Source organism: Scophthalmus maximus, chromosome 1 (assembly GCF_022379125.1).
Source record: "Scophthalmus maximus strain ysfricsl-2021 chromosome 1, ASM2237912v1, whole genome shotgun sequence".
Lineage (NCBI taxonomy): Eukaryota > Metazoa > Chordata > Actinopteri > Pleuronectiformes > Scophthalmidae > Scophthalmus > Scophthalmus maximus.
The window spans coordinates 30,673,372-30,701,328 of NC_061515.1; the positions used below are offsets into that span (position 1 = coordinate 30,673,372).

At 43.8% G+C, this 27,957-nt stretch overlaps 1 protein-coding gene across 7 annotated transcripts; it reads left to right on the plus strand.

Annotated features, from left to right (window-relative positions):
- The first annotated feature begins 132 nt into the window (after nt 1–132).
- LOC118301129 (cilia and flagella-associated protein 47-like) lies at nt 133–27,924 on the plus strand. 7 transcript variants are annotated; one of them, XM_047331302.1, is made up of 68 exons: nt 583–721; nt 1,361–1,463; nt 1,581–2,322; nt 2,501–2,655; nt 2,821–2,936; nt 3,053–3,191; nt 3,414–3,498; nt 3,636–3,776; nt 4,211–4,380; nt 4,509–4,615; nt 4,703–4,932; nt 5,023–5,188; nt 5,308–5,497; nt 5,613–5,762; nt 5,862–6,048; nt 6,126–6,222; nt 6,371–6,587; nt 6,670–6,914; nt 7,048–7,178; nt 7,267–7,389; nt 7,475–7,606; nt 7,713–7,790; nt 8,146–8,314; nt 8,461–8,540; nt 9,351–9,552; nt 9,672–9,757; nt 9,924–10,140; nt 10,294–10,519; nt 11,382–11,505; nt 12,004–12,113; nt 12,365–12,465; nt 12,585–12,707; nt 12,789–13,014; nt 13,110–13,181; nt 13,356–13,493; nt 13,668–13,749; nt 13,921–14,016; nt 14,272–14,458; nt 14,668–14,765; nt 15,237–15,353; nt 15,604–15,738; nt 16,042–16,154; nt 16,240–16,390; nt 16,578–16,666; nt 16,791–16,877; nt 17,851–17,909; nt 17,996–18,132; nt 18,225–18,318; nt 18,457–18,674; nt 18,771–18,912; nt 19,344–19,471; nt 19,573–19,638; nt 19,758–19,901; nt 20,700–20,873; nt 20,992–21,103; nt 21,573–21,620; nt 21,732–21,829; nt 22,001–22,176; nt 22,338–22,445; nt 22,830–22,941; nt 23,350–23,454; nt 23,732–23,888; nt 23,979–24,062; nt 24,217–24,364; nt 24,695–24,870; nt 25,124–25,298; nt 26,718–26,878; nt 27,430–27,924. In XM_047331302.1, exons 3-68 carry the CDS (start codon nt 2,179–2,181, stop codon nt 27,549–27,551), a joined length of 8,976 nt encoding a protein of 2,991 aa, XP_047187258.1. In that variant the 5' UTR covers nt 583–721; nt 1,361–1,463; nt 1,581–2,178; the 3' UTR covers nt 27,552–27,924. The 7 variants fall into 7 exon arrangements, 6 of the variants coding, with proteins under 6 accessions (XP_047187260.1, XP_047187258.1, XP_047187257.1 ...); XM_047331301.1 differs by having other exon boundaries at nt 1,361–1,455; XM_047331312.1 differs by having other exon boundaries at nt 1,361–1,455; nt 12,801–13,014.
- Nucleotides 27,925–27,957: the final 33 nt, after the last annotated feature.

Genomic DNA, 27,957 nt, shown 5'->3' on the forward strand with positions numbered 1-27,957 from the left:
TATGAACAAACTGTTATGATTATCCTTTTGAGCGATGGTTGAGATTGAAACTCAACTGATTTATGTTCTAAAATTGTCCATGTTATGTGACCATAGACTGTATGTGACCCACTGACCCACTGACTCATCTGTGTGACCCACTGACTCATCTGTGTTTTTTGCTACACCTTAAGTCAGCATGGAATATATTGAAAAATACAATGTTTTTTTTTTAAATATCAATATTCATATTAAATATAAGAAGCTCTAAAATCAAATTAAAAGAGGTGTGTCCTATTTATATAAGGCAGTAATATATTTCGGCATTGGTTTGGAGGCAGTGGGTCTCATGACATGGAATTAATATGCTTTTTAAAGTATCAGTATTCATATTATAATATGAGGAGCACTTCATGAGCTAACTGCTACTTCCGGTAGTGTGTCTGTCAGCCGCCGTCGCCTAGCAACCACCTGTTCGTCTGCGTCGGCAACAGGAGAGTCAACCATCGGTATGTCGGCCAACAAGTCGACAACTGAAAACAGCTAATATTCACGTTGCCGGGAATAAATAGTAACTTTGAAAAAACGAAGTCCCATCATGTCTGGAAGTTGTGTTCGAGTTGATCCACCGTTTGTCGAGTTCCGCGACGTGTCGGTCGGACAGGTTTACCGGAGGACCGTGACGGCGACTAATGACGGGAAAACTATGAAAAACATCATATTTCAAACGCCCAACTTGAAGGTATGATATATATCTGAGGGATTAATAACTACCGTATGAAGGTAATTAATAAAAAATAACAACGATGTAATGTTTTTTCAATTAGATTTGAAGTTAGCTTAATTGTTTGTTAGCCAATTAAGGATTTGCATGTTAAGTGACATTAAGCTAGCAGGCGAAGCTAACTAATGTTTAAGGTTTAATGCCACTGTTTATCTATTTATATTGACATTTTGGGAATAAGAGGATGTGCACTTGATTTTATTTAAATTTAAACTATTTAATTTTAAATGTGTGTTTGTTGTTTCAAATTAGCCAACATGTTATGACACTTTATGGACCAAACTAATCAATTAATCGATCAAGTGGTTAGTTGCAGCCCTAATCATGTGCAATATCAGGGTCATTGTCATATGCAATATGAAAAAAAGTCTTCTCCTTTGTTATTGCCATTACCACTTCTTCTATTTTAGTTTTGTTTTATATTTTATTCCTATACTTTTTTGTGAACTATTTTACTCAAGGCACTGATGTTCAGTACCAAACTGCGGAGACACCAGAATTTTCTTCCGTATCAAAGAAAAAACTTCTTTCTTATCTCACATCTTATCCTCTTCTTGTGTCCCGCTGCGCTTCTTTTCCATTCCTGTTTTCCTGAAGTTGTTGACAGCAGCTAGTGCAGCCACAGAGGAGATGGTCAGAGACTGTCTGCTGATCCATATCGATGATGTGACCGTCGATATCCCATTGATAGGGTAAGAAGGTGAGAGTATTAGGGTCAGGCATGAGGAAGGAAATGAGAGGAAGGAGATTCTTTTGGCTCAATATCTGCTGCACTTTTTATTTGTCACGTTACTCTAAACTCTTTTGTCCCCGTCAGGATCCTGTAGAATGATGACGCTGGTTGTCCAGTGACCTGATTGGTCAGTAGTGACAGGCCCTGTGACTGACTTTGATCTCTTATCCGGAACTTAACCTCCCCCGGAGTGGGTTAGCCGCTCAGCATAAGTTACCATGGTGATTGACCCCAGTAAGAAGAGAACCAGCTTCGTCGGACAGAGAACGCAGAGTTACACCTGAAGTGACATCGATAACCGCACATCCCGCTTCGTAGTACAGACCTCTGCAGTGTACTGTAGCTCCTAACTCTCCCTGTAGAGCTCAACAGTAAGAAGTGAAAATCCCATTCATATTCTCCATTAACAGTCTGAGTATGAGCCATAATGTCGTAACCATCCAAGGGAGACTTACCAGAATTTAACACAACTGCAATACACCTCAACAAACCCACGAGGGCACTTTTTAAACTTGAACTTCAATCAGAGTGTGTGAGAACCAAAGCTTCGGACGTCATTGGTTTGATAGAACCAATAAACCTCCGATACCAAGCTTCACTGAAAACCTTTTTGTTTATTGTTTTTTACATCACTGGTATTCACGTTACCGGGGAATAAACAGTAACTAAAAAAAGTTCCATCATGTCTGGAAGTTGTATTCGAGTTGATCCACCGTTTGTGGAATTCAGCGACGTGAGAGTCGGGGATGTTTACAAGACGACCGTGACGGCGACAAATGACGGGAAAGCTTTGAAAAAAATTATATTTCAAAAGCCCAACTTGAAGGTAAGATAGGGGTCATTTGTCAAGTTGTTTTTATGATAAAAAAGTCAAAATTGTCTGATATCAGCTTCTTAAATGTGGGCACCAGAATTTCCTTCGGGATCAAAAAAGAGTTCTGTCTTATCTGTTATCCTCCTGTGTCCTGCTCCGCTCTTCTTTTCCATTCCCGTTGTTCCTGAAGTTGTTCAAGTTCACGGCAGCCAGTGCTCCTGAGTTCGTGGCTCCTGGTCTGTCTGTCAGTGGTTTGCTGCAGTTCACTCCAGAGCAAGAGGAGGTGGTCAGAGACTGTCTGCTGATCCATACCGATGATGTGACCATCGAAATCCCATTGATCGGGTAAGAAGGTTACTCTGGAAGAGTATTTGGGAGCTCAATAGGTTATACATACTGTGTATCATATATGAAAGATATTTAGTGCTATAAACTTACATGAGATAGTGATTCATGTTTTGTGTTGTTCACAAACACATTTACTCAATTCCACTGTATCTTCTCCTCTAGGTTTCCCAGGACTTGCTCCCTGCTGACCGACTCAGTTCTAGACTTTGGTTGTGTTGCTGCCAACAGTCAGATCATCAGCAAACAACATCCTATAACCAACCAGGGATCAGCACCAGGTAACGAGAGCTTCCTCCACCAGGGAAACTTTTAAATGGATCGGAACTTTAATTTTCTGAACGCAGTGAGATCTGCTAGTGATATCATTCTGTGTGTGTGTGTGTGTGTGTTGTAGGTGTGTTCCAAGTGAAGTACAGTGGAGACCCCTCAGTCAGACTTTCCCCCTCCAGTGGAGTCATTGCAGGTGGCGCCACCAAGTGGCTGAAAGTTGAACTGCACACAGACAGACCGAGGCAGATTGATGAGAAGGCGCTGTAAGACACATTATAATAATAATAATAATATTATAATAATAATAAATTTCATTTATAGATCACTTACACTTATACTTTAAACACTGTCAACTTATTTAAACTGCTTAAACAGAAAGAAACACATTGCAAGATTTTTCTTTTGAAACTTTAGTGATTAGTTTATAAAATTTGCTCTTGGAAAAAAATAATCAAACTAACAGTTGTGCTCTCACTGTGTCCCAGGATAAAACTCCAGAATCGCTTTGCCATCTCTCTCACTGTCAGGGCTGAGGTGGTGGATCAGCGGCTTGAGGTCTCTGACCTGAAGGTAATCCATTCGTCCAAGGAGAAATAATTTAGTGCTAGAGATATTCCATTGATCTTTTGATTGATCAATCCCCACTCCCAATGTTTATGTAAAAAAAGTTCCTGTGAGCAAAGTGTATCGCTGTGCTCTTTGTTCAGGGGGTTTCCCTCTCCTGCCTGTGGTTTGGACCTGTATACTTCGGGACATCCCGTGTGAAGAAGGTGGTCCTGAGGAATAACGGCCCCCAGGCCTGTGACTGGGTCTGTCAGTTCCAGGACGCTGCTGCTGGCACCGAAGCGGTGAGTGTTGGAGAGAGTCAGTGCTGAAAAAAATCTGGATATTGGTTAGAAATGTTGTCAACATTCAAGTAAAAACATGCAGTTACAGGCTGGTCAGTCGACAAGTCGGTCAAGACAACTGGAAAGAAACGTTCCTTCAAAAGTCTGTTGTGCACTTGGAATGAAATATAAAAATAGAAAGAAAGCTTAGTGCAAATGTGTCCAGAATTGCTAAGAATAGCGGTAGAAACTACCTTTTAATAAACGAGGAAAAACGAACTGAGAAGAATTTGTATTCTGAGAAAAAGTAGTTACAGTTGTGTGTATAAGAAAGGGAGCAGTTTGTATGTTGATTTTGATTTTTATGATGTAGAACATATTGCGCCATGTGTTGTATTTGATGTCCAATAGTTTGCAGACACCCAGGAAACAAGTCTCTACCGATGTCTTTGCAGGGTACGGACCTCCACAAGAGCACTCACGTCACCCTGTTGGAGGGAACAGGGAGGTGCAGTCTGGCCTCTCAGGATTTCTCTCAGGTGTTGGTGTTTGTTCCTAAACAGGGTCGACTGGGACCATATGAGTCGACCACTGTGGCCATTCGCTTCACCCCCTTTCGCAGCAGGTTAATAGTCTGTGTGCACGTTTAATTGAATCCTCTGTGGAATTTTAAAAATGATTAACTCCTGCGTTAGAAAATCCAACCCGTATGCTAACCAGAGTTTTATCTTTATGACACTCACTGCTTTTCAGTACAACCAGAATGAAGAGGCATGAATCCTCAGGCAGCCGACAAGACTATTGTGTTTTCCTGCTCTTTGACTCAGTGGAGAGGCGACATGGCTTCACTCACTGCAGTGGTATACACACGCACACACATACACACACATACACATAAAAAATATCTCACATCAATATATTGATTGTTTCTCTTTGTGTCTCTCCAGGTAACAGCAGCGTGGAACTGGCGGTGACCGGCTCTGGTCTGCCCGTGTCTCTGGTTGCCAGTCCGTCACACAGGTTTGATTTCCCAACCTGTGTGACAGGCCAGCGCGTGGATCTGCCCTTCGTGCTGCAGAACCTCTGCCCTCAACTTCCCGTCTACTTCCACTTCCGCAAGTTGGCACTCTTCACCACCGAGCCGACCAAAGGCACCATAGCTCCTGGGCAGTGCCAGGTAGGATAGTAATGGATTCAGTCATGTATATCTAAAAAGCAAGCAGAGCAATGAATGTGGAAACTTATTGCTCTCCGTTGCTTTCCCCAGGATGTAGTTTTGACTTTCATGGCACGGCAGCAAGGGAGCTTCCAGGTGTGTCAGACACTAGACGTCTTGGGTCAAGTTCCCCAGAGCAGTGACGGCAAGGATGTTTCTGAACTTGAGCTCCGAAGCTTCCACACACTCACTCTGCAGATGTCTGCCGCGTGCCACGGTGAGGCCACACACACATGCCACGTCCAAATGTAATCCTGGTGAACACTGAAAAAGCAGCACTGGATTTAGATTTAGACTCTCATGTTCATGTCCTGCTCTGATTGGCTGCTTTACAAGGCATCACCTCAGCAGTGACCAAGCCAACCGGGTCACTGCCTCACATTCGGTCCGGCGAACCGGCTCGCTGTCCCACGAGGGCACGAGCTGACGTCCTTGGCTCCAACAAAACACAACGTGGCAGAGAGTCGAGTCAAAACAGCAAGGACGAGGCGGACGGCGGAGCTTCACACAGACCGTACAGGCAGAGGTTCAATTTGTTGTTGTGTTAAAAGCTTGTTTAAATCCTAAATTTTAAAATTGCACACATCTGTCACATATGTCTTTGTGTGTTTCCACAACATTCCTGTCTCTGTCCACCTCAGGACCATGTTTCCTAGTTTATCCCGCGAACGCTATGTGGACACCAACTCTGCTTTCGAAGAGGAGGAGGAGCAGAGGAGGCTCGATCGACAGGTGTACACAGACTTCATCAAACAGCTCAGACAAACACGGCTGTCAAGAATCAAGGAGAGGTATTTTCTATTTCCAATCTCTACATTGCAACACCCACTGAAGCGATCAAACGTGCGCTAATCTTTGCAAGTTGGATATTTGTCTCTTTTTTTTTTCAGGGAGGTTAGACAGCAGGAAAAAGTGTTACAGGAAGTGGACATTGGGATTATTCCCGCTCAAGGGCTCGTTCCCCCAAAGTTTCATCTCAGGGACATAGAGAGGAGTGAGGGCTCAGAAACAAAGTCACGGACAAAACGCAGCTGCTCCGAGGACATGACATCCATCAGCCAGAAGGTAAAGAGTCAGGTGAGATCAAACAGTTCATAACGTCAGTAAGATTTCAGTGTTAAAAGCCAAAGAAAATCTCTTACAATTCTGCTCAGGCTTCAGCGGGAATGGGTGCAGATTCCTCAAACAGCCAGCAGGAGGCAGACTGCAGCAGGACTCTGACAGCACAGGAGCTCTGCCAAGTTGTCATAGGTTGGAGATTCAATTCACAAGTGAATCCATCACTGTTTCTTACAGAAGCTTGAGTAGAAACTGTAGTTGAACATGTAGTGTCTGTTTTAATCATTTATTCAGAATTATTTTTTAAACCAAGTTATAAATCTCACTGTTTTCCTACTAGGTCCGTCTCTGGTGGACTTTGGCGAGGTGTGTGTGGAGTCGGTGTGTGTTCAGACGCTGGAGCTGACCAACCACCTCTCGCTGTTCGTCCGCGTGCAGCTGGAGGTGGACTGTCCCGAGCTGCAGGGCTCCTCTCCCCTCTCCCACGTCCTGCCTCCCCACTCCCACAACACTTTGCCCCTGACGTTCCAGAGCAACAAGCTGGGGAGCTTCTACAGGTCGGAGGAGGGGGAAGCAGCTAAAATGTACTTTTCATGTTGTGAAAATCAGATGCAATAAAGTCATATTTCTTCCTTTCAGACCCGTGTCCTACTCTGTAAACCAGCAGCACCCTGGTCAGATTCTGGTCCAAGCCCAGGTCGTCCCCTTGGCTCTGGAGCTGTCCACCACCCTGCTGGTGCTCCGGCCCACTCCCACCCTACTCGCCCAGTCAGGATATAGAAGTTCAGTTACCCTTCGAAACCATGGAAACCACACTGCAGAGTTCGCATGGAGACCCGTCGTCACGGAGAGAGGTGTCCTGTACTCTATTCGACCAGCGACAGGTGCCACAAGTGCAGAATTATAATATTAGGATCCTTGTATTCCTCCCTTCTCAGTTATTGATCCCTCAGGAGCTTTATTTTTAATCATATTTGAATTAGAGGTGGTATAAGAAATATCCTCTGTCATCTGCAGGTACAGTGGAGCCGTACAGTGAACTGGACTGTGAGGTGATGTGGCATCCGTCCTTCTCTTCCCCTGAAGAAGGAGACTTTGACCTCTCTGTCCACGAGGGCGACACACAACAGCTTCACTGCGTTGCCAAGGTACGATAAATATACAATATACAATTAATATACTATACTATTGATATACTTAATGATAGTGAGAGGTCTGTGTCTGTCGTCTTCTCAGCTTGGATCCACCAGTGTCCAGCTTGCAGAGAAACTGGTGACGTTTGGATCAGTGCCTCTCAACATGCCGTCTGCCAGAACGGCCGTCTTACACAACACTGGACAGAACCATGCCTACTACCAGGTACACACACACACACACCCTAAAACAAACAGGAAACATAAAGCCACTCTCCATCTCTTTCTCTCTGTCTGTTTGTCGGAGGCAGGTTCTGGATGTGAGCCCTCTGCCGGGGATGACGGTGAGTCCATGTGAGGGTGTCGTGCCGAGTCGGGGTCAAGCTGTGCTCCAGATCCACTTCAGCCCCGACTCCATCATCAGGTTTGACACCAGGGTTGAGGTGAGAGAGAGAGAGAGATGGAAAGACGAGACAGGACTCTTTATTTTCATGATATGATGAAAGAAAGGAAGGGGGAGTTGATAATAAGCATGTGTTTGAATTACAGATAGCTCTGAGGAACATGAAGTCCGTCGAGCTCAGAGTGGGCGGATCAGTCGAGCCTCCGAATGTAGACATCAGTATGGTGGGTTTCTGTGTGTGTGTGTGTGTGTCTGTGGGTGTATGTGTTTATGTTGTTTCTTTTTTTGTATCAGCAGATGTGAGGCGACTCGTCAAAACCACACAAATTAACTTGTAAAACCATAATTGGTCTCACCCCAGTACTTAATGCTCCATTAAACATTTATTCCCCATAAAAAAAATTATCAACAAGCAACAGAAATTTTTAAAAGTATAAGATATTAAGACTCTAATATAGCTTTTACTCTGCTGACATGAGAATCCAGTTTTTCATGTTTTGAGAAATCCTCCTTTGGGATCTCTTTGTTTCTTTATCTCTCCATCATCTACTTCTGTCATGTCTCGCTCCATCTCTTCAGTCCCATTTCCAGTTCGGTGGCGTCCATGCTGGCTCTCGCCGGGCGATACCTTTCACTCTGACGAACCACTCGTCAGCCGCCGCCCGGGTCACCTTCAACCTGTCACTACATGCAGACTTCTCTCTGCAGCTGCCTCCGCCCTGCGCCAATACGCATTCACTCACACACGGTCAGAGTTGATATGTGTTCTTATGATTATTATGGAACACAGCACATAGTCTCAGAGAATAGAAGATAAGAAGTATTTTTGTGAAACTACTTTAGCGTAAGTTTACTCAAGTTCCTGCGATTGTTTCTCTGCACTTCTACAAGCAGAGGAGGAGCCAGGTGTGAGCGTCGTGGAAGTGCAGGGCCACCAGGCGGCCGACTGCTCCCTCGTCTTCTCACCCACTCAGGTGAGGTTCTGATAAAACGGTATATACAGAATCTTAACGATCAGATCAGCTTAAAATGCAAAACTTAGCCTTCACGAATGACTATTTGCTAAAATTCCCCCCCCATGAGCAACTGTCCAATCGTACCTTGGAAACCATAGCTGTGCCAGCGTTAGCCAGATGGCTAATTTTAAACTGCAGCCCCTTTTGGCACGATGTTTAAAAACCAATGAAGTGAATTAGCGAGATGCTACAGCCGATGGACCTGTCAAATATTATCTTCTCTGTGGCCAAAAACCAACATAACAGGTGCTTGTACACGAGTGTGTTAACTAGTTTTTATTTGTGTATTTACTGACATACATCTTAGAATGTTTTACAGGTTTAATCTACTTTATTATTTAGTTCATTATTTACCTCAGAACAGTTTTCCCTTTAAAAAATTTTAAGTTTTACTTACTCCTCTTTTAGTATTTTAGTATTTAATCTATATCTTTTTACATGCTTTTTACAATGCAGCGCAGGTGGCATATGTGGTGACAAGCACAAATGTGACTCTGGATCTCAGACAGCTGTTAATTGGAGAGTAGCAGGTGGCAGAGAGATGCTGTCGTGAACTCTAATGTCATCGGTGTATCGCCGCAGCATGAACCAAAAGCAGCGCTCCTAAAAGCCGTTGTTTTCGAGGTGGCATAAGTGGCATGTGCCATTACAAAATGTCAAACAAACATAAACAATATCTGCTTTTAAATATAAAGAAAAATGATTGTTTGTAAATGTGATGCATAAAAACATCAATTGACGGACAGTTGGGGAAACGTCTTCCCGCAGGCTGCCAGTTATGACTTTGATCTTCCGCTGACGATCAACGGAGTCAGATGGCCGACCGCTCCTCCGTCGCCTTTCACCTCTTCGTCCTCGTCATCCACCTCCTCCTCCTCGCTGTCTGCTGTCAGCAGGAAGCACATGGTCCAGCCACCTTCCTGCCCCGTCGCCATGGTGACACAACGGTTACGGCGAATCCAGGCCACAGGTGTGGGGTTGATGCTTTTCACCACAGCATTTCTGCTGGAATAAAAATTCCATCACACCTCAAATATGGTTAAATGTAATGTTTCTTTTTCTCTTGCTGTTTCTTTTTTATGTTTTTAGTGCTGTGTGCCCCACTGGAATTGTCCCCCTCTAGCCTACAGTTCCATGTGGAACCGTTGACACCACAGTCTGACGTTTACACTAAGGTATCCTCAACTGAATGTGCTGCCAACTTTTTCTCTCCTTCCTTATGAAACCGCTTTAGGAAAAATACAATCATCTCACTTTTTTAAAACTGTTTTCCTTAATTTTTTTTAAAAATAATTCATTATTTGCTTCTTTTTCTGATTGTATCTCTCTCTCTCTCTCTAGACAGTGGAACTGAAAGCGGTGTGTGAGGAGAGTGTGTGTTGGCAAGAGGCTGTCGGTAGGCGCTTACACTGGTGGTTTAGCTGCAGTGTAGCAGCCACATCAGCGGAGGGCAGAAGGGAGGCGGAGCTGTGCACCGTGACTCCGTCGTCTGGCAGTCTGGGGCCCGGCCAGTCCATCTGCTTAACGGTCAGCATCAGGCCTGAGGCGATCACAACAGGTGAGAAGTGATTTGACACACACACACACACACACAAACACACACACACATTGGTAGCACCAATAACTTCTGAGTGACGTTGAGCTTCGCATCTGCTCACTTAACTGTAGTTACAGCCAAGTAACATTTTTCTTTTTCCGTTTTCTCTCCCAGTGTCGGGCAGATCGATCAGACTGTCCCTCCCTCTTTACTTGGGAGATAAGGATGGGGAGGCGAGGGCAGAAGAGGCAGAACATCAGCCCTACCGAGAGCTGCCCGTCACTGTCATTGTCCAGATTCCCAGCATCACCATCCACCCCCCTCAAATCCTTCTTACCCCAGTGCCCCTGGAAAACAGTGCAGTGGCAACACTCACCCTCCTGGCTGTAGGATATCCAAGGTTATTTAACACACACACACACACACACACATTCACAGTTTTTTCCTCACCTCAGGCCTATTTTTTCCTGTTTTGTAGTTTTGATCTTGTAGCTGTCAGCTGTTTGGTTGAGCTGAGCACTAACAATGATAGATGTGTGCTGTGTTTACATTCTCCTGGCTCGTGGTAGTTTAGCAGCTGTGTCGCGCCATCGCAGCCACAGTAAACGAATGCAGAGGGAAACAAAAGCCGCGCTGACGATCTCACTACATTATTCATTTCTGTGTTGTTTTTTTTTATCAATCGGGCCAGGACTCATTAACTGGCACGTCTACACTCACGTAGGATTTTGCTCACATTGTGAGCCAGCGAGCTAATCCCCTTTCTCCGAGGTGGTTTTATTGTTGTCCTGGTTTCAGCGTGGACACAAATCTGGCTTCACTTTTTACAGTGCTGGCTGTGTTTTCTGACCCACATCCCCATGACTGAAATGAGAACAGATATTTATTCTCCTCAAGAAAACATATCCAGGGTACAATTTACTGTGTACACGCAAGCAATATGCAGAAGATGGTACATGAGGTGGTACTGAGTCTTCACTTAACCAATATTTACATAAAGCACCGAAAACTACAGCTGTCAAGTGTTTATCACACATTTTCATCTCCACTTGACATCTGCCGATTTTTCGTAATGAAAACAATCAACCAGAAATGTTTCAGTTAGATTTTTGCACTTGATAATTACAGAGAAAGTCTTATTTGGATTATAAGGATAAATCTAGATACCAGCCACAGTGGAATGACAGTAATGTCTGGTTCTGGTGTTGTATCTGTGTCCGATGTTCCTTCCCTCAACGATCTGTTTCTTTCTCTGTTTGCAGTGGAACCAGGATATCGGCTGAGGTGGATGAGTTGAAACGGGAGGATGGGACAAAGATGCAGCCTGTTGCTGTCACCTTTCCCGATGGCAACTGCATCCCCACACAAAAACAGAACCAAGTACAAGTACAGTCCTTCTACACAGACTAGACTACACTTTGGTGGAGAAGCCACAGGAGGACAATCTGTCCAAAAACAAATTTTGTCATTTTTAGTTGCCTCAGCGAAGGTTTTTGTGTCAGGTGGTCTGGACGCAGCGAAGAGGAATTACACCAAACGTTGCAGACGTTTCCTCAAAAAGACCAAGCCATAGTCAAGAAAAAACTAAAATTAGTGTATTGGAAATCATCTTCTGAACGTATGGTAACATGTAAATAAGCAAAAAAATGAATTCCAAAGCGTGTGTTAAAAATGAGTTAAGTCCATGTTCTCTGTGCATAGATGTGCGTCCACAGTACAGCAAAAATAAAAAAAATCAGTTGTGCATCTGTCTCTTCAGTGAGAAGTGTGAGCTAGACCCGGTGTGTCTCTGAATCCATCTGGTGGTCAGATGATAAAAACTGGAATAAATTGACTCGTGTGACTGTGAAATGATTCCACTTTCTTTGTTATTTTGTCTGACAGAGACAGGAAGCCAACGGGACCAGTCTGATCTGCCGCGTGTCCTTCTCTTCTGCCGTCCCTCTGTCCCTCTGCACAACCGTCACATTCACTGAGCAACACTTCAACAACAGGTAGCTGTTGCTCCTCACATCTCTTCCTCTTGTCTCTTTGTAGCTATGATCAAAACAAGATGTGAGGAAAAAGTCAAGTGAGATGAACGGTAGAGATTTTGAGCTTTACTACAAATCTTTTGGGGCTTAAGCCTCATGAGCCTCGTTCTTGTCATGTCCCTTCAAAACCACATTATGACTCCTTCATTTTAATACATAAAATGAAAGTTTAATACATCTGCCAACTTGTTTTTTCCCCCCGCTTCCACCAGGTTTAAGGTGAAGTTGTGTGCCATTGCTGACAACTGTCTCTTGACTGTCTGGCCCCACATGGCCCGGCACCGCTCGGAGCAACAGATAGTTCTCAAGACTGGTAACGTACACACAAACAAACACCGCTGCACCAAGTACGGTATGTACAGTGTTTAGAGAACATGGAGACTGATGATCTTAATCTGTCTTCATGTTGTTATTGTGTGTCTTGTCATTCAGGATCCACAGCTGTGAAGGCGATCCTTCAGCGGTATTGCACACCAAGTCCTGCCTCTGGCCCCGTGTCGTCATCCTCCTCCTCATTTGATCACAACAACTCTACAAACAAGAATTCAGCGTCAGGTAAAAAAAAAAGAAATTAAAACGCACCACGTTGTGTGTGTGTGATTGTTTCCTTTGTTTATAAGCGTCTGTCCTCATCAGATTCCTTTGCAGACAGTGACAGTGTGAGCAGTCAGACCAGCAGGGAAGAAGAGGTGTGGTCAAACAGACGCACCCTGGCTAATGTCGGTATCCCAGAATTCCCTACTGCCGACTCAGACGAAGGACGGTATCACCAGAGTGTATTACTGGCAGTGGAGAGGTGGTTCAGTCTCTTTGGCTGGCCCAACGGACCACACCCCATCTCTGTACCGCACACGCTCAGAAGGTATTCTCCAGACCCTCCATCTCTCCTCTTCCCATATGTTTGTCAGTCACGTTAATCGATCAGTTCATCCAGTCGTTGCTTCACTCTCCCGACAGAATCGTGACAAAAACTCAGGTGGATCCTTCCGGTAGACGGAATTTCCGCGTCAGCCAAAATTTAGACCACAGGTGAGTGTGTGTGTGTGGTGAATTTTGCAAAGTAATGAAACCAAGAGTGTGCAACTTTAATGGCTTTGAATTTATTACTTAGAGGTTTGAAATTGATTGAGGAAACTACAGGAAGATATTTCAACTGATTTAATCATAATTTCATGATATCTGTCTTTGTGTTTTTGTGTGTAGGTCTGTCGTGGACATGCTTCATCACCTGACTGGCAAACAGATTCCCGGTATTCCTCGCTCCGGGTCGTTTTCCACAGATATAGACAAACGCACCGCGGAGCTGTTACAGCAGCATAAAGCGATGCTCGCCTTTTTCAGGTGCACACAGACACACAGGTCAAATGAGTGCTAGAATATTTAGGGAAAAAAATTTGGTCAAATTTCCCAGATGTCACATAGCATTATGACTTTTTCCTTTAACGGCCTGTCATGTTTGAACTAAGCAAGCAAGGAAAACAGCGGTGTTACATGTTGCTGTGACTGTGTGTTCAGGGTGCAGGGAGCTTGTCTGTGGCACATCAAACCAGAGTACTTACTGGACATGCAGGAGTTTAAGCACTGGTGCTCCCTGCAGGTACGAAATACCTACGTAGACGCAACATTTAAATCACGTACTTTCAATTCCCTGTCTTCTAAATCAATTTTTTGAGCACTGTAAGACTCTCACTCTGGGTTTCTCACTTTTATTCACACACAAATTTGATTTACAGCTTCTTGAGCTACATGTGTGTTTTATGTTTCTCAGTCAAAAAAGGAAGAAGCTGGTCCGGACTTCAGCAGCGTAGACTATGAGTCTCTGAGCAAACGATCCTGGACTGACGTGCTGCTGCAGATATACAAGGTGAAAAACATTTTCTGGCTCAGTTTTTCCTCTTCAATCACCTACTACCTTTTTATATTATCACTTCCTCTTTATTTGTCTTTGTCTCCCTTCCGGGCAGCGGGTTGTCAGAAATAATTGATGGTCAAATAAAGGTTGAATCAAAAAACATTTTGACAAAACCAACAGTTTTTTTTTTTGTGCCGGGAAAAGAGTAAAGTAGAGCTGTGTCGTTCGATACCACGCAGTGCTGAATATTCCTCTACACGTTCCCAGGTGTTGGTCTTGTGCCGTGTGTCGGAGAATCGCCCGAAAACGATTCCGAACCGGGAAGACGGAGATGGAATCCGAGCTGTCAACCTGCAGCCAGTGACCAGTAATGTCTACTCTGCCGGCGAGATCCAGTTGCTCTCATGGCTCAACGAGCACTACCAGAGCATGAGGAAGACTGTGTGGGGAGCAGGTAGGCCACCAGTCAGAAGAACAAGACTCAGAAAAAGGAATTCTTAGATAAAATGTATATTAGTCAGTTGGATATTTTTTTTCATTTATTATTTTGTCAATTGAATTCTGTCTAACTTTAAGACAGACTTTGTTAAAGTGCTCCTCGTGTACTTAATCTCATATTCTCCTGTAATATTTGAGGTCCCATTTTATTTTAATGACTTGCAGGTTTCGTCCCATCAGCTCGCTGGATAGTGAACTTTGACCTTGACTTGACAGATGGCCTGGTGCTCGCTGCTCTACTGGCTGCCTACTGTCCGTACCTGGTCAGTGTGTGTGTGTGTGTGTGTGTGTGTGTGTGTGTGTGTGTGTACACGTGTCTCTGAGTATGTGCGTGTGTGTGTGCGTGTGTGTGTGTGTGAGTGTGTGTGTGTGTGTTGTTATTGTGCAGACCCTCATCAGTGTGTGTGTGAGTCAGTGAGGGATGGCGGTTAATGCCTGTTAAGCGGCGCTGTGATTAGGGAAGCTTCTTATCATGCTAATCACCATTTTGTGTGTGTATGTGTTATATATAAATGTGTGTGTGTGGGGGAGTGAAACTCGCTCTGAATATTTAGTGGTGTAATTAGCCAGTAGATGTGTTTTGCTTACAAGTGTTTGACAAGGAACATTTCACCAAAACTCCGAAGATGAACTACGACAAGCCAAGTATGATTAACTAGAAGACAGATCGTCCCAACTGAAAAAATTACACATGAGCTTAGTCATATATATTTTTTTATGTAATTTGTGATTAGATCTGCAGCCACTTCCGGAGGATGTACACGGCACCGAGCAGCCTGGAGCAGATCCTCCACAACAACATCGTAGTGGTCCGGTCGCTTACTGCACTTTCTCTCAACATGGACATTCAGGTAGAAACGTAGATAATTAATTTGTTTGCACATAGATACATAGACACACATGATGAATTTAAAGCTCTGTAGTTCACATTAATAACCACCCACATTTTAATTTTAAGCAATTATTTTGACGGAGACTCATTTACCAATTACTCCATTCATGAATAAATTATCATGATAATGTCAAGACATTATGCACCACTTCCTGTTGTGACTGTCTCTGTGTGTGTGTGTGTGTGTGTGTGTGTGTGTGTGTGTGTAGCCTACAGATTTGTCAGATCCGAATCCAGTGCAGATGTTAATGTTGTGTGTTCACCTGTATGAGAGGCTGCCTCAGTACCTACCACGACACACCATCACTCTGTCAGGAGGCCTGCACAGCACTGTCAGCAAGCAGGTAGCACACACACACACACAAACACACGCTTACTACAAGTGTCTGTACACACATAAATGATAGGATTATACCCACACGTACATTAATTGGATTATGGACTCTTACACACACACACACTAACAGGATTACAAACACAGACAAATATACACGATCCACATCATTACAAGCAGAACAAAAATACAAAGACGTCAGTTTGTCACATTTCATTGTAGCATTGTTTTCTTTCTGCCGTAGTTTTACACAACTGTGTTTGGATTGTATGAATACAACCTACCTGTCTGTCTGTCTGTCTGTGTACTGCAGGTACGACTGAAAAATCCATCGTCTAAACATGTAAAGTACCAGACCTTCCTTTTAGGAGAGGATGCCCATCTCTTCTCCGTCCCCGATGGATCCACTCTCACCATTCTTCCAAAGTATGTCACACCGCACCACATCATAGCAATTCAGTACAGAGAATACAGGTTTTCAGGTAGACGTTGTCTGTGGTGATTTTCATAGGGCGAGTGCTGAGCTGACCGTCCAGCATCGCTGCTCCTTCCTGCGGCCCGTGGAGGCCGTCCTGCTGCTCATCTCCAGCTCTGCCGCTGCTCTGCGAGCTACGACGCTCTCCTTCAACCTGAGGACCCATGTCAGTCACATCACAACCACAGTGAGTGTGACAAACTGACTGTCATGCTGCAGCCACATTCGCTGCACCACTGACGTAGCAGTTGCCTCCAGGCCTCGCTGACTGATCTGTTGACAGTTTGCCAACAAGCTCTCAGTCTGACTGCAGCTGGAGGCTGATATGATTAAAACTGAGGAGTGACTCTCTGCTTTCTTCATTCTCTCCCTAGAACTCTGTCAAGTGCACGTCTCCATGCTACGAGCTGAGAGTGATCCAGCTACCAATTACTAATCCTTTCAATATGGAAGCTAAGTTCAGGTATGACTATGTAGAATCCCCTCTGGACATAGAGGTGAAAACTTTAAAGGGGTCTCTGTGTTTGTCTAATATTTCTGTCACCAAACATCTGTGTGTGTGTGTGTGTGTGTGTGTGTCTGTTTAGGGTGGTGCTGGTGGAGTCGACGTTCAACCCCCTGGAGCCTGAAAAGAAAAAAGACGGCCTCATTCAACAGGCCTCCTGCAAAGCCAAGTACTACACGCACTGTTTACACTCAGCATTTACTGTACGCATCGTTTATAGAACTTAAGTTCAAAGATAAAACTTTTAAACCTTAGGCCGTTCACTTCATACCTTTGTACCATTTAAGGTTATTTACTGGATGTAAACTTCTTAAAATTGCAATAAAACCTGTGAAAATTCAGGTTATCTACAACTTGTGACCAGTAGTGTTCATCTCTTAAACCATTTCCTGCACATAAGGTTTTATTTTTCTTTCTAAAACAGCTGGTTACTTAAACATAAGGAAACAAAGAGTCTATTAGAAACTATTTCCAGCAGCAGATGAATCCACATTTGGTGCATCAGGAAGTGTGTGTGTTTGTGTGTGTGTGTGTGTGTGTGTGTGTGTGTGTGTGTGTGTGTGTGTGTGTGTGTGTGTGTGTGTGTGTGTAAATGAGATGAATGACAGCCTCTGTGTCCATGGTAATGAGGGACGTGTCACGCAGTGCAGTGGTGTGGATCACTGATGGTTTTTTAATAGTTTTTTAACAAAGCAGCTCTACAGCACAGACAAGCTTACATCAAGCTTTTTGTGCAAACATTGTTGTTAGTGAAGATCAATTCATTGTTGCTTCACAATAAGAAAAATATGGAAAATCCAATATTCTTTCCAAGTACAGGAAATAGGAATAACTCACAAAATGAAATGGAATTTGATTCCACATGAAATCAAACTCTCTATACAGTAGAAGTATCTGTCTTAACAATAACTTACACAAGCACAAAACAAAGACTGTTCCTCCTGCTCGTCACCGCTGTTCCTCAGGAGAGTCCTGTCTTGTCCTGTTGAATATCTGGTTTGTTTACATCTCTCATCACCTGAGTCAAACACTGCAGCTCCCACTTCTTATCGGGAGTTGACTTTGAGGATTTGACGCAGCACTGAGTTCGTCTGTGGTTCACCTGAGTCTGGTCATATGAACCAGTCTCATTTGTCTTTCAGGATGGAGGAGATGATGTCAGACTGTGGGGAGGATGTGGAAGAGAAGCCATCAGCTTCCTGTGAGCACCAACACACAAATGCACATGTGCCCTGTAACCTGTGCAACCCTGATTAATCTTCACACTCACTCACAATTTGTGCCCAGACGGTGAAGGCAGCGAGTTCCTGAGTGCCGTGAGGAGCGTTTGTCTGAAGCCCGGCCAAGCGGACACTCTGGACATCCACTACCTGCCCTTCTGCCCCGGCACCAAGTACTGCTCTGTGCTGCTGCTCTGCCCGCAGGTCAGTGAGTCTGTCAGTTCACACTCAAGAACAGTTCAAGACCCACTGGGGATAAAAACTGTGTGTGTGTGTGTGTGTATGTGTTCCTCTAGGTGGGCGACACGGTCTACGTGGTGAAGGCCACAGCAGACTTGCCCCTTCCTTCCCCTCTCACTACCAGGCCAAGTTCCAACATCGTCAGCTCAGGTTGGAGCCTGCCGTTCAACCAAACTTTAAGAACACGTCCCATTAAATGAGTTCTTATGTTCTCCTCTGTAGCTGCAGTGTAGTTATGGTGAGTTATGGATCAAATAATATGCCCACTGATGTTTTGTTTTGATTTAGCCGTGTGTGCATCAGCACTGAGCCTTCGCTGCAAAGTGCAGCAGGTGTGTGAGGAGTTAGTGCGTATGCCGCTGATCAACGCGAGCTGGGAGCGAGCGCTCGCTATCTGGGGTCAGCAGAGCATGAACGCCAAAGAACACCGGAGGCGCTCGCTCACACACACTTTGTACAGCAGCACTGTGAGGACGAACACAGCCATACGCAAGCTCCAACAAAAGGTACACAGGGCAAGGAGGCACCGTGCTGAGATGTTTTCTCTGTGGTCTGTATTTATTTTTTCCTTTATTCCTTCCTCTATTCTTGTTTTCTCTCAGGAGCAGCTGTTGGGTGGAGGTGACCACAGTGAAGTGGTGACGTATAGTGTTGAGGTTTCTCTGCCACGATACTTCACTTTACCTAGTACGGTTAAAATGCCTGTAAAAGAGGACACGCATAAACCCTGGGACCATCCTGCAGGTACACACACCAACACAAACGCACAGAGAAAAACTGACACTTTGATTTTATCAGCACCAACTTTTGATTCAATGTCTTATTAACCTTTTTGACCAAATAGTTACGAAGCAAAGGAAACTTTGGAAATAATATCCCCTTTTGTGCATTTTGGTTTATGTTGCCATGGCAATTCAATACCTATATAAATAAAACAAGACTAATTACTTTTTTAGAAAGTTTTTTTTGGGAGTAATCTTACATCGTGCTCTCATCTCTCCATTTTATCTTTTTTAAACTACAACAACATATTAACTACATTTGTGACCTTCATAATAAAAGCATGAGTGTATCACAGGAACAGAAAACTGGACTTCAGTCCTGAGTTTAGGAGGTTCCCTGACAGCGAAATCAAATCCCGTCCCTAAACATCTCCTCCTCCCTCTGTTCCACAGAGTTTGGCCACGTCGACGTTCCTTTTCGCTTCCAGGCCGACCGCGCTGGACACTTCACCTGTCAGGTGGTGCTGAAGTCTCCGTGCGATACCAGGGTCTACATGCTGGAGGCGCTGGTTACCTCACAGGTCTATTACATCTAATATTGGAGTTTAATCAAACCTGTGGATGAATCTTCGACTGCTTGTTGGTGCATGTGGTGATTAATACTCTTCATTTGTGACCACAGGGAGAATCCATTCACCTGGACTTCAGTTCTCCTGCTCACTCTCCAGTCACACAAAACATTCCAGTGGTGAGGAGCGAGACAACAGCATTTGAATAATAAATATTACTTCCATAAGGACAAAACTGATTTGTCAGAAGAAAGAATGGTTGCAATGTGTCACCGAGAAGTTATGTATCCACCCATAGCACAACGAGACCCGCCGAGACTGGAGCATGCAAGCTGAAGTGTGTGGTGAAGGATTCCGTGGGCCAAAGGTTCTGAATGTACCGGCCGGGACAAGAGTCTGCTACCCCCTCACCTTTCACCCAACTGCACAGTGCACTGTCATGGTAATACTCTTTTTGTTGTTGTGTTTTCATATTTGCTTTAAAAATCTGGATCTAGGGGATTAAAATCTGGTTCCATAAGGCGACTGTGGTCTGAGCTCCACTGAGAGACTTTCTTCTTCTTTATGTCTTAAGTGAGAAGCTAAAAATAAGTAGGAATAATAAAATATTGTATAAAAGATGTTTTATCCATCCCATAAATCTACTTACACATCTTATCTTATACATATATTCCTCCACAGCAGCAGTTAAGATTAAAGGTGAATGTGTGTAGGAGGAAAAATGACATAGCCAAATCAATAAATACATAAAGAAATAAATTAATGAAAACATGGATGAATAAATGTAGGCGATTAACTGGGGCATAAAAGAACAAGGGTCTTCAGCTTATTCCCACATTTAATTTATTTATTTCTGTACTTTGTTTATTAGTAGAGAGACGAATAATGTGGAAAGAAAAGTACAAGTACAAAAATGAATAAATATTTGATGAAGACATGAATTGAATGTCTTTATGTCCCGATTAGAAAGATGTATTCATCTTGTCATGAATAAATGAATTATTAAATATATATATAATTTGTAAGTTAATGTATTTTGCATTTATCAATTGTATGTATGTTGAATTTATTTCCCTTTTATTGGTAATACTTAGAAGTTATTGGAAAAATAACTTCTAAGTATTTTTCTTGAGGGGGAGAAAAAGAGTTTTGCATTAGCTGGGAATTGAACCCTGTTCGAACTCTACCGCTGACCCACCAGTGCAGTTATGCATATTTTATTTTATCCCTCCCTCCACAGGGCAAACTCTCCTTACACAACAACTATGATGGTACTGAGCATGTGTTCACCCTCAGGGGAATAGGAGAGCGCCCCCTGCCTGTGGACCATGTGGTAATACATTGCCCTGTTGGGATGACCACGCACACTCAGCTGGACGTCCCCAACTACCGCCAGAACAAGCTCACGCTCAAGGTATAAACATGTGCTATAAGAAACACGTACTGTTACTCATTGTGACGCACATTCACACTGAGGAAATTAATTAAAAAGTAAAAGACACTGAATCTTCTGTGTGTGTTTGTGCACTCAGGTGGTGACGGACATATCTGTTGTGAGCGGCAGCCCCACCTTGGAAATAAAGCCTGGTCAAAAGACTCCATACACCCTGGCTGTTTCGCCACGGACACAAGGGAAACAGACAGGTCATTTTTTTTCTTTTCTTTTCCCCTGTTACTGCTGTCAAATGTCGTCTACATATGTTTATTGTATTCTATTACATTTGCATAAACAGATGCACATGGGACTAATAGAGTCTGGGCTTTTGTTTTTCTTGCCTTAAGGCAAACTTGTATGTTTTTACAGGCAGTCGATTAGAATGAGTAGGAAATAAACATAAACACACAAACGTGAAAAAGTGCCTTTTATGTGAAAAGCTCATTATAATGGAAAACAATGCAAATCTAGATTAAAAATCAATCAAAACGTGAGATTTACGTGAAAGGACGTAACGCCAAATCAGCATCATTCGCATCGCTTGCTTCACTCGCTCAAGTTGTAATACAAAAGGTTTTAAAACAGTTTGAAACCTTTTACACCGGCCCAACACTGATTAATAATTCCATAAATAAAACAACCAAATACTTATCTGAACACTTGATCCTCAACTTGCAGGTTGTGTGTCGTTCGTAGAAGTGGATAAAATTCAAGAGGAAGACAAGGGTAAGTGTCGGCGCTGTACCATATACAGTGCTGTGCACACGCTCATGTTATTGTCTCACGCTCAGCTTATGTGTTAATCCATAATAATACATGTGCCTGCTTCTCATTCAGGACGTGCATTCAGACGCTATGAGGTGTTTTTCTCTCTAGAGGTCATTTGTGAGCCTCCAGCACCAGTCAAGGTCATAGATGTACAGTGTGCTGCTCAGGTGAGTTCATAGTCTTTTTATATAACTTAACTATGTAACATACAAGTAAGAGTTTAAGTGTCTGTTACAGGAAAACGCCTCATCTTCCCTTTCCACTTAGATTAAAAGCTTATCAGAGGATCACAAGGAAAAGCAACAACAGTTGTCATTTCTGAAATGTTGTGTTCCCAGAGCTCGGTTGCCATAGAGATCCCTGTCATCAACCCGAGAGCGGAGCTGCTGATGCTGGACGTGGACCTAAGTGGAGACGACCTGAGCGGCGCCGGCTTGGTTTCAGTTCCGCCTCAAGACACGTTCACTTACAAAGCTACGTTCTCGCCGGGCAGAGTCGGGAAGAGCTCGGGCAGGTACGATTCACTGACCCACTCTTTTATCACAATGGTTCCGCTCTAAATTGGTGGAAACACAGCCTGGTTCGCTCGACGACTCCCAAGTTCAAACAACCCTGAAAGGAACTGGTCCGAGAACCAGTTCCCAAAATCTAACACTATAATTTGTTTTCTGCCAGTGTTGTGTTCCGGTCCGAGCTGGTCGGGGAGATCTGCTACCGACTGGAGCTTTATGCTCTTCCTCCTCCAGTCGTCATGCTGCCACAGGCCTGCTGTCCACTGGGAAAGTAGGTACACACACACACACACACACATACACACACACACACACACACACACACACACACAATGTCACTGCAGAGCAATCAATAAACTCTCCTTTATGTGTAAACTTGAATTTGATTTGCAGCAGAGAAAGTTCTATTTTAAAATTAATTCAAAGTGTTCTTTTCTTTTTTCTTATGCACTATTTAAAAAAAATCTAAACTGGAGAAGTAAGTGTTTTTTCTAGTTAAGACTTTACTGTGACATCATTTGTTGCAGCGCAAATGTGAAGAGACGTTTTTTAAGTTGAACGAAGCTCAATCATAAAATACAGATGCATATATTTTTACTCACTATTTTCACTCACTAACCTGCAAATTGTGTGTGTGTGTGTGTGTGTGTGTCAGATGCACCAGACAGGCCATTCCTCTCGTTAACCCTACAGCTGAGACTCTGGAGGTGACTGTCGCCAACAGCAACCCCAGAAACTACACACTGGAAATGGATTCAGGAAGAACTGTTAGTACACACACATACACACACACACACACACACCCTTGGTTTTGTGTTTATCAGATGTGTATTTTAATTCCATTGTTGCAGACAAAATCTTCATTTATCACCGGCACACATCTGATGTTCCGCTGCTGCCTGATTCAACATTGTGTTTGACATCTGTTTTAGTTCAGTGGACGTGTGATTGTATTTGCTTGTAGAAGATCCACTCAGTAAACTTTGACACTTAGTAACAGTTGTTGTCTTCACACAGTCGACGATAAACAAGAGTCACTGTCATTTTCATTTGGAAGGAAATGATGGATGCTGTTTGTTGCTTAGCAGAGATTTACTGTCTGATTTACAGCTGAGCCCTTCTGTGTGTGTGTGTGTGTGTGTGTTTGTGTTTGTGTGTATGTGTGATTCATCCAGCTTGCTGTGGAGCCCCACTCCTCCACCGAGCTCGGTGTATGTTTTAGACCGTCATCCATCGGAGAAGGGAACCACACGGCAAAGATCACTTTCTCATGCCCTCAGGTACACAAACATTTTCATTGGCCCACAATGTATATTTTGTTTATATCAACCTCTAATAAAAAACTATTGACTGATCCGCATTGTTTCACTTATTGTCCACAGTAAACTCATTAAACGGCATATCACAATGTGAAAACAGGATTTAGTTCTGTCTATTGTTTACGCCCTGCCTTTGTCCTCCCTCCTCTGTATTTCCATCATGCTTTCTCATTTCTTACTTCATCGCCTTCCCTCCGGCCACTTGTGTCCGTGTTAATCCGTCTCTGTCGCTCTCCAGCTGCAGGAATGGTGTGTGTTTCTGAGTGGGCGTGGCCTTAATCCGGAGAGCCAGGAGCTTCTCAGCCTCTCGTCCATGATCGGCTCCAACGCCTCCGTCGCCATTCCCTTCAAAAACCCCACCGAGTTCCCGGCCTCGCTCAGCGTCACACTCACAGGTCACGGGCGCTCCTCGGACACGTTGTCACTCATTTAGTTCTTGTTGTGTTCGTGTGACATGACACTGTGTGTACTTCTTCACGTATCAGACGAAGACCCAAGCGGCACCACTGGCTCTCATCCAGTCACCACAGACAGGGAAGTCTTCTCCATCCCTCTGAGACAAACTGAAGGTTGCTATGCAAACATTCCACTGCTTTATAATAAAATATAAAATCAATTCATGTAGTCTCAAAAAAGCTGGTGAATAATAATAATTTTGAAATGTTAAAAGACGTTCAAGATATATTTGTGTGATTGTGTGTTTGTCGTCCATCTTGGCTGCAGGGATACAAATCAGTGAAGGGGCCAGTTTCGATGTTCCTGTGGTGTTTGTGCCCGACTCCATGGAGCTGCAGCACGTGTGGCTCTGCATCAGTCTGAAGCCCCTCGGCAGCTCAGGCAATAACAGTAACTTCAGTCCAGACAAGCCGAGGTGTGTATGCATGTGTATTACTGTCTGCAGAGCAGGATTTATGTACTGAAGGTCTGTGCCTGAGCCTCAGACAAGTCTCTCTAGACGTTTGGTGAAGCTGTTGTTCCGTCATCCAGGCTGGTTTCTACATGACACCTCAACAAAGGGTTCAAGGCTTATTACTAAACGTATAGAAATGAGGCCAAAAAACATTTTAATCATTATAAATGATTCATCAAAATGTTTGATATTCAAACCATTCAAACCGTCGTTTGTAGGAAAAGTCAGTTCCGTTTGCTTTGCTTGACTTGTCATGGTTTCTGCTCATCCTGAACTGCTCCAATGTTTCAGGTCCGAGCAGGATTTGCCAACCATCTGCTGGATCCGTCCTCTCCGTGGGATTCCCGTGGAAGTGCCTGTTGACAACTCACCACTTGGCGTCGTCCAGTGTGACGCCGGCTGCCAGCTGGAGAGGAAGGTGGACGTACTGCTCCGAGGAAGTGTACCGGGGAATGGGGAACAGGAAGGTCGGTGCCAGGTTGTGATTCACACTCCTGTGTAGTGTCCAAGTGAAAACAGAGATGATTTTTAAACCTGACTGAAAATGTGTGGGTCAGGATTTAAGGTTGACTTCGTTTAATAGTTGGGAATTCTTACAAAAGAAGTTGACACTTAACCACAATAATGAAATGTATGGTTTTATGAAGCATCAATTAGATCTTTTTCCGGGTGTTCCACCTTCTCATTCTCATTCCCTCTCGCCTCTTAACCTCTGGACAGTTTCCGGGGTGACGGCGGAAGACTTCCTCTGTGAAGTGCGTTCAAACGGCGAAGCCGAGCGCTCTGGGGCGGAGGACTGTCTGTCTGCCTCCATTCAGGCAGCGAGGAGGAATCCTGAGACCGGCAACGTAACACTCACCCTTCATCTAGTCTACACTCCCCTCAGGCCATGCAGGTTACTGTACCACACACACACACATACACACACACACACATACATTCTGTATTCGAAGAAAGCATGAGACAAATATTTAAATGGTACGAGGAGGAATTGCGGAGGCTTAGTAACTTTTGAGTTAAGTCCTGTCGTTCTCCTCACTAAGTCAGTCAAAGCAAATAAACACGCTTGCACGAATACACATTAAGAAAAAAATGGAAGCAAACAAAACACAGAGACTCACACCACATTAAAATCCATACTAACACAGATTGTTGCACATTGTGATGCAGAGAGAGCTGAACACACACTGAGAGAGGAACACAAACGCCTCAGAAGTAAATAAAAACAACAACGCCTATACACAAAAGAAACAAACACAGAAACAAATATGCAAACCTCATCTGTGAGGGGAAAAAAAAATATGCTGATAAGACAGAAAGACAAAACACACAGAGATAAAACAAAGATACACAACATGAAGGAAGGCAACTGTTAATTTCTCTCCCTGCTGTGTTATAAACAGACTGAGCTTTTTGAACACTGCATTCATTTATCTCTCGTCTCTCTCTGGTGGGCGTGTCCTCTGCGTCCATTCATTACAAACACGTCGACATGTGCTGAGTCTTAGCATTTGCTGCGTTCTCTGTGAGGTGACATGTATTTCCTGGCACATTACCACAAGACAGTAGAAATCACTCAATGGAGAAAATGACCCAAAACAACCAGCTTCAACTTTGTAATATTAATTTTTCTTGCTTGCAATAAACATAATTATTTCCCTTTCAAAACACCCATTGTAATATCACCTGTACTCCCCCGCCCTCCGTACTGTACCCTGCGTGTGGCATCCTTCTGAATGAAGAGAGCGCTGCCATTTATCAGCCGCCCTCATCTGTGGACTCCATTAATGAGGCGTGCCCTGGTAGAATCAATCCCTCCGAGAGCTAATGACTTCTCCACGAGGAAATGACGGGGGGGTGTGGCGCCGCTAATAGGCTCTTCCATTATCCGTGTTATTCCTCCGCTCTGGGCAGAGAGACGAGGAACGCCAAGTGTCATGAGATGAAAGCGGGGGAATATTAAAGACCGCTTTCATGAGTCATATTTTCTTGGAGATAAATAGGAACGTTCAAATTACACTTCTCGAGATGGATTAGATAGCACATACATTTGAGTGGGATAATGATTTGAAGCAAACAGACGAGCGGAAAAAGCAGAGTCTGAATCAAAGTGAGCCGAGGAGCCAGGTTTTTATTCCAGCTGCAGTGGACAATCTTCTGTCTGGTTGGATCCTCTATTTTTCCCGTACCATTCATGCAGGTTATTGGCTGGAGTAAAAATAACATCATCTCCAGATCAATAAGTTAAAACATTTGCTGTGGATTCACCCTGCGAAGCAATAAAACGTGTCAATGTGTTTGTGTGTGTACCCAGACACTCTGTGGTTTTAGCAGTGCGGAGTGTCTCCGGCAGGATCTGGAAGTTTCCCATTATCCTCGTCGCCACGGAGCCGCAGGTGGATGATGTCATCCTCACAGAAGCCACCGAGCTGGACAAGACCTCGGCGGGAGGCGTACCTCTAACCACGATTCTAGGTGAGCTTTTTACTGGCGGCAGCTTTTTGCATGGCTACATTCACTCTCTGTGTTTGTATACATGTCAAGCACGAACGCAAAAATGTCGTGCAGAGATGGAAATTGAGACTCAATTCAGCTTTGGAGCAGAGATTTTTATTTTTGGCACCAGGAAGTGTTGTCGAGTAACTCAACCTAGTTCCACTGGTCAAAACTCAGGTACGGTTCCTCAAAAGGTTCTTGGTCAAGTTCCTGTAGAGAAACTCAAAGATCCAAAAACATCATGAATTCATCCAGAGCTCTTGATCTGCAGTAATTTGAGGTTTTCCCAATTAGAGCTAACAAATGCCAAGCAAGAAAAATAAAAAATATCACTAAATATGAAGAGAACGTCCCTCCTTCCTCAGACGATTTTTAAAATGGAACTTCAGGACTTTGGTTTTCCAGTCATAGACATAAGGATCCAGTATAAGTGTTACAATATTCCAAAATTAGATATAGACCCATTCAAGTACATACAATCCTACAGTCATCAAAGTTGCATGATTAACAGCTGACTCCTTTTATTACAGACAGCAGAGCTGCATTGGACCAACGAGGTGACTCGTCCTCCAGAGCAGCATGTTCACCGGTCAATGAACCGCAGCAGAGCGTCACGTCCCACGACTTTCGACCTCCCTCCCTCCCTCGCTAACTAAACCTCCTCACTCCCCCACACAGCTAAGGATCTTCAGCTTCTTCACACTTTGTCTAGTCACCTTCAATGTAAGGGAATCATTTTAAGAGCCTTGTCATTGTCACTTGATGGTGTCGGTGACGGGCTTTTACTACTTGTTCCTTTTTTCCTTGAAAATGGCTCATTAGTAGTGTTACTGTTTCTCATAAAAGGTTCTAATGAGCTCTTTTTATACTAATGCAAAGATCTTTGTCTTTAAAAACACTCAAAAGTCGCCTTGAAAAATCTCTTTGTACTAATTTAATGAGTAAAGCTTTAGTGGCGTTTTCTAAGTTTTACACAGTCAGTAGGTTTCACATGTTTGACCAGCAATAAATATGACTAATATTCATCATGTCTCTATCTCTTCAAGAAAATTGTTTCC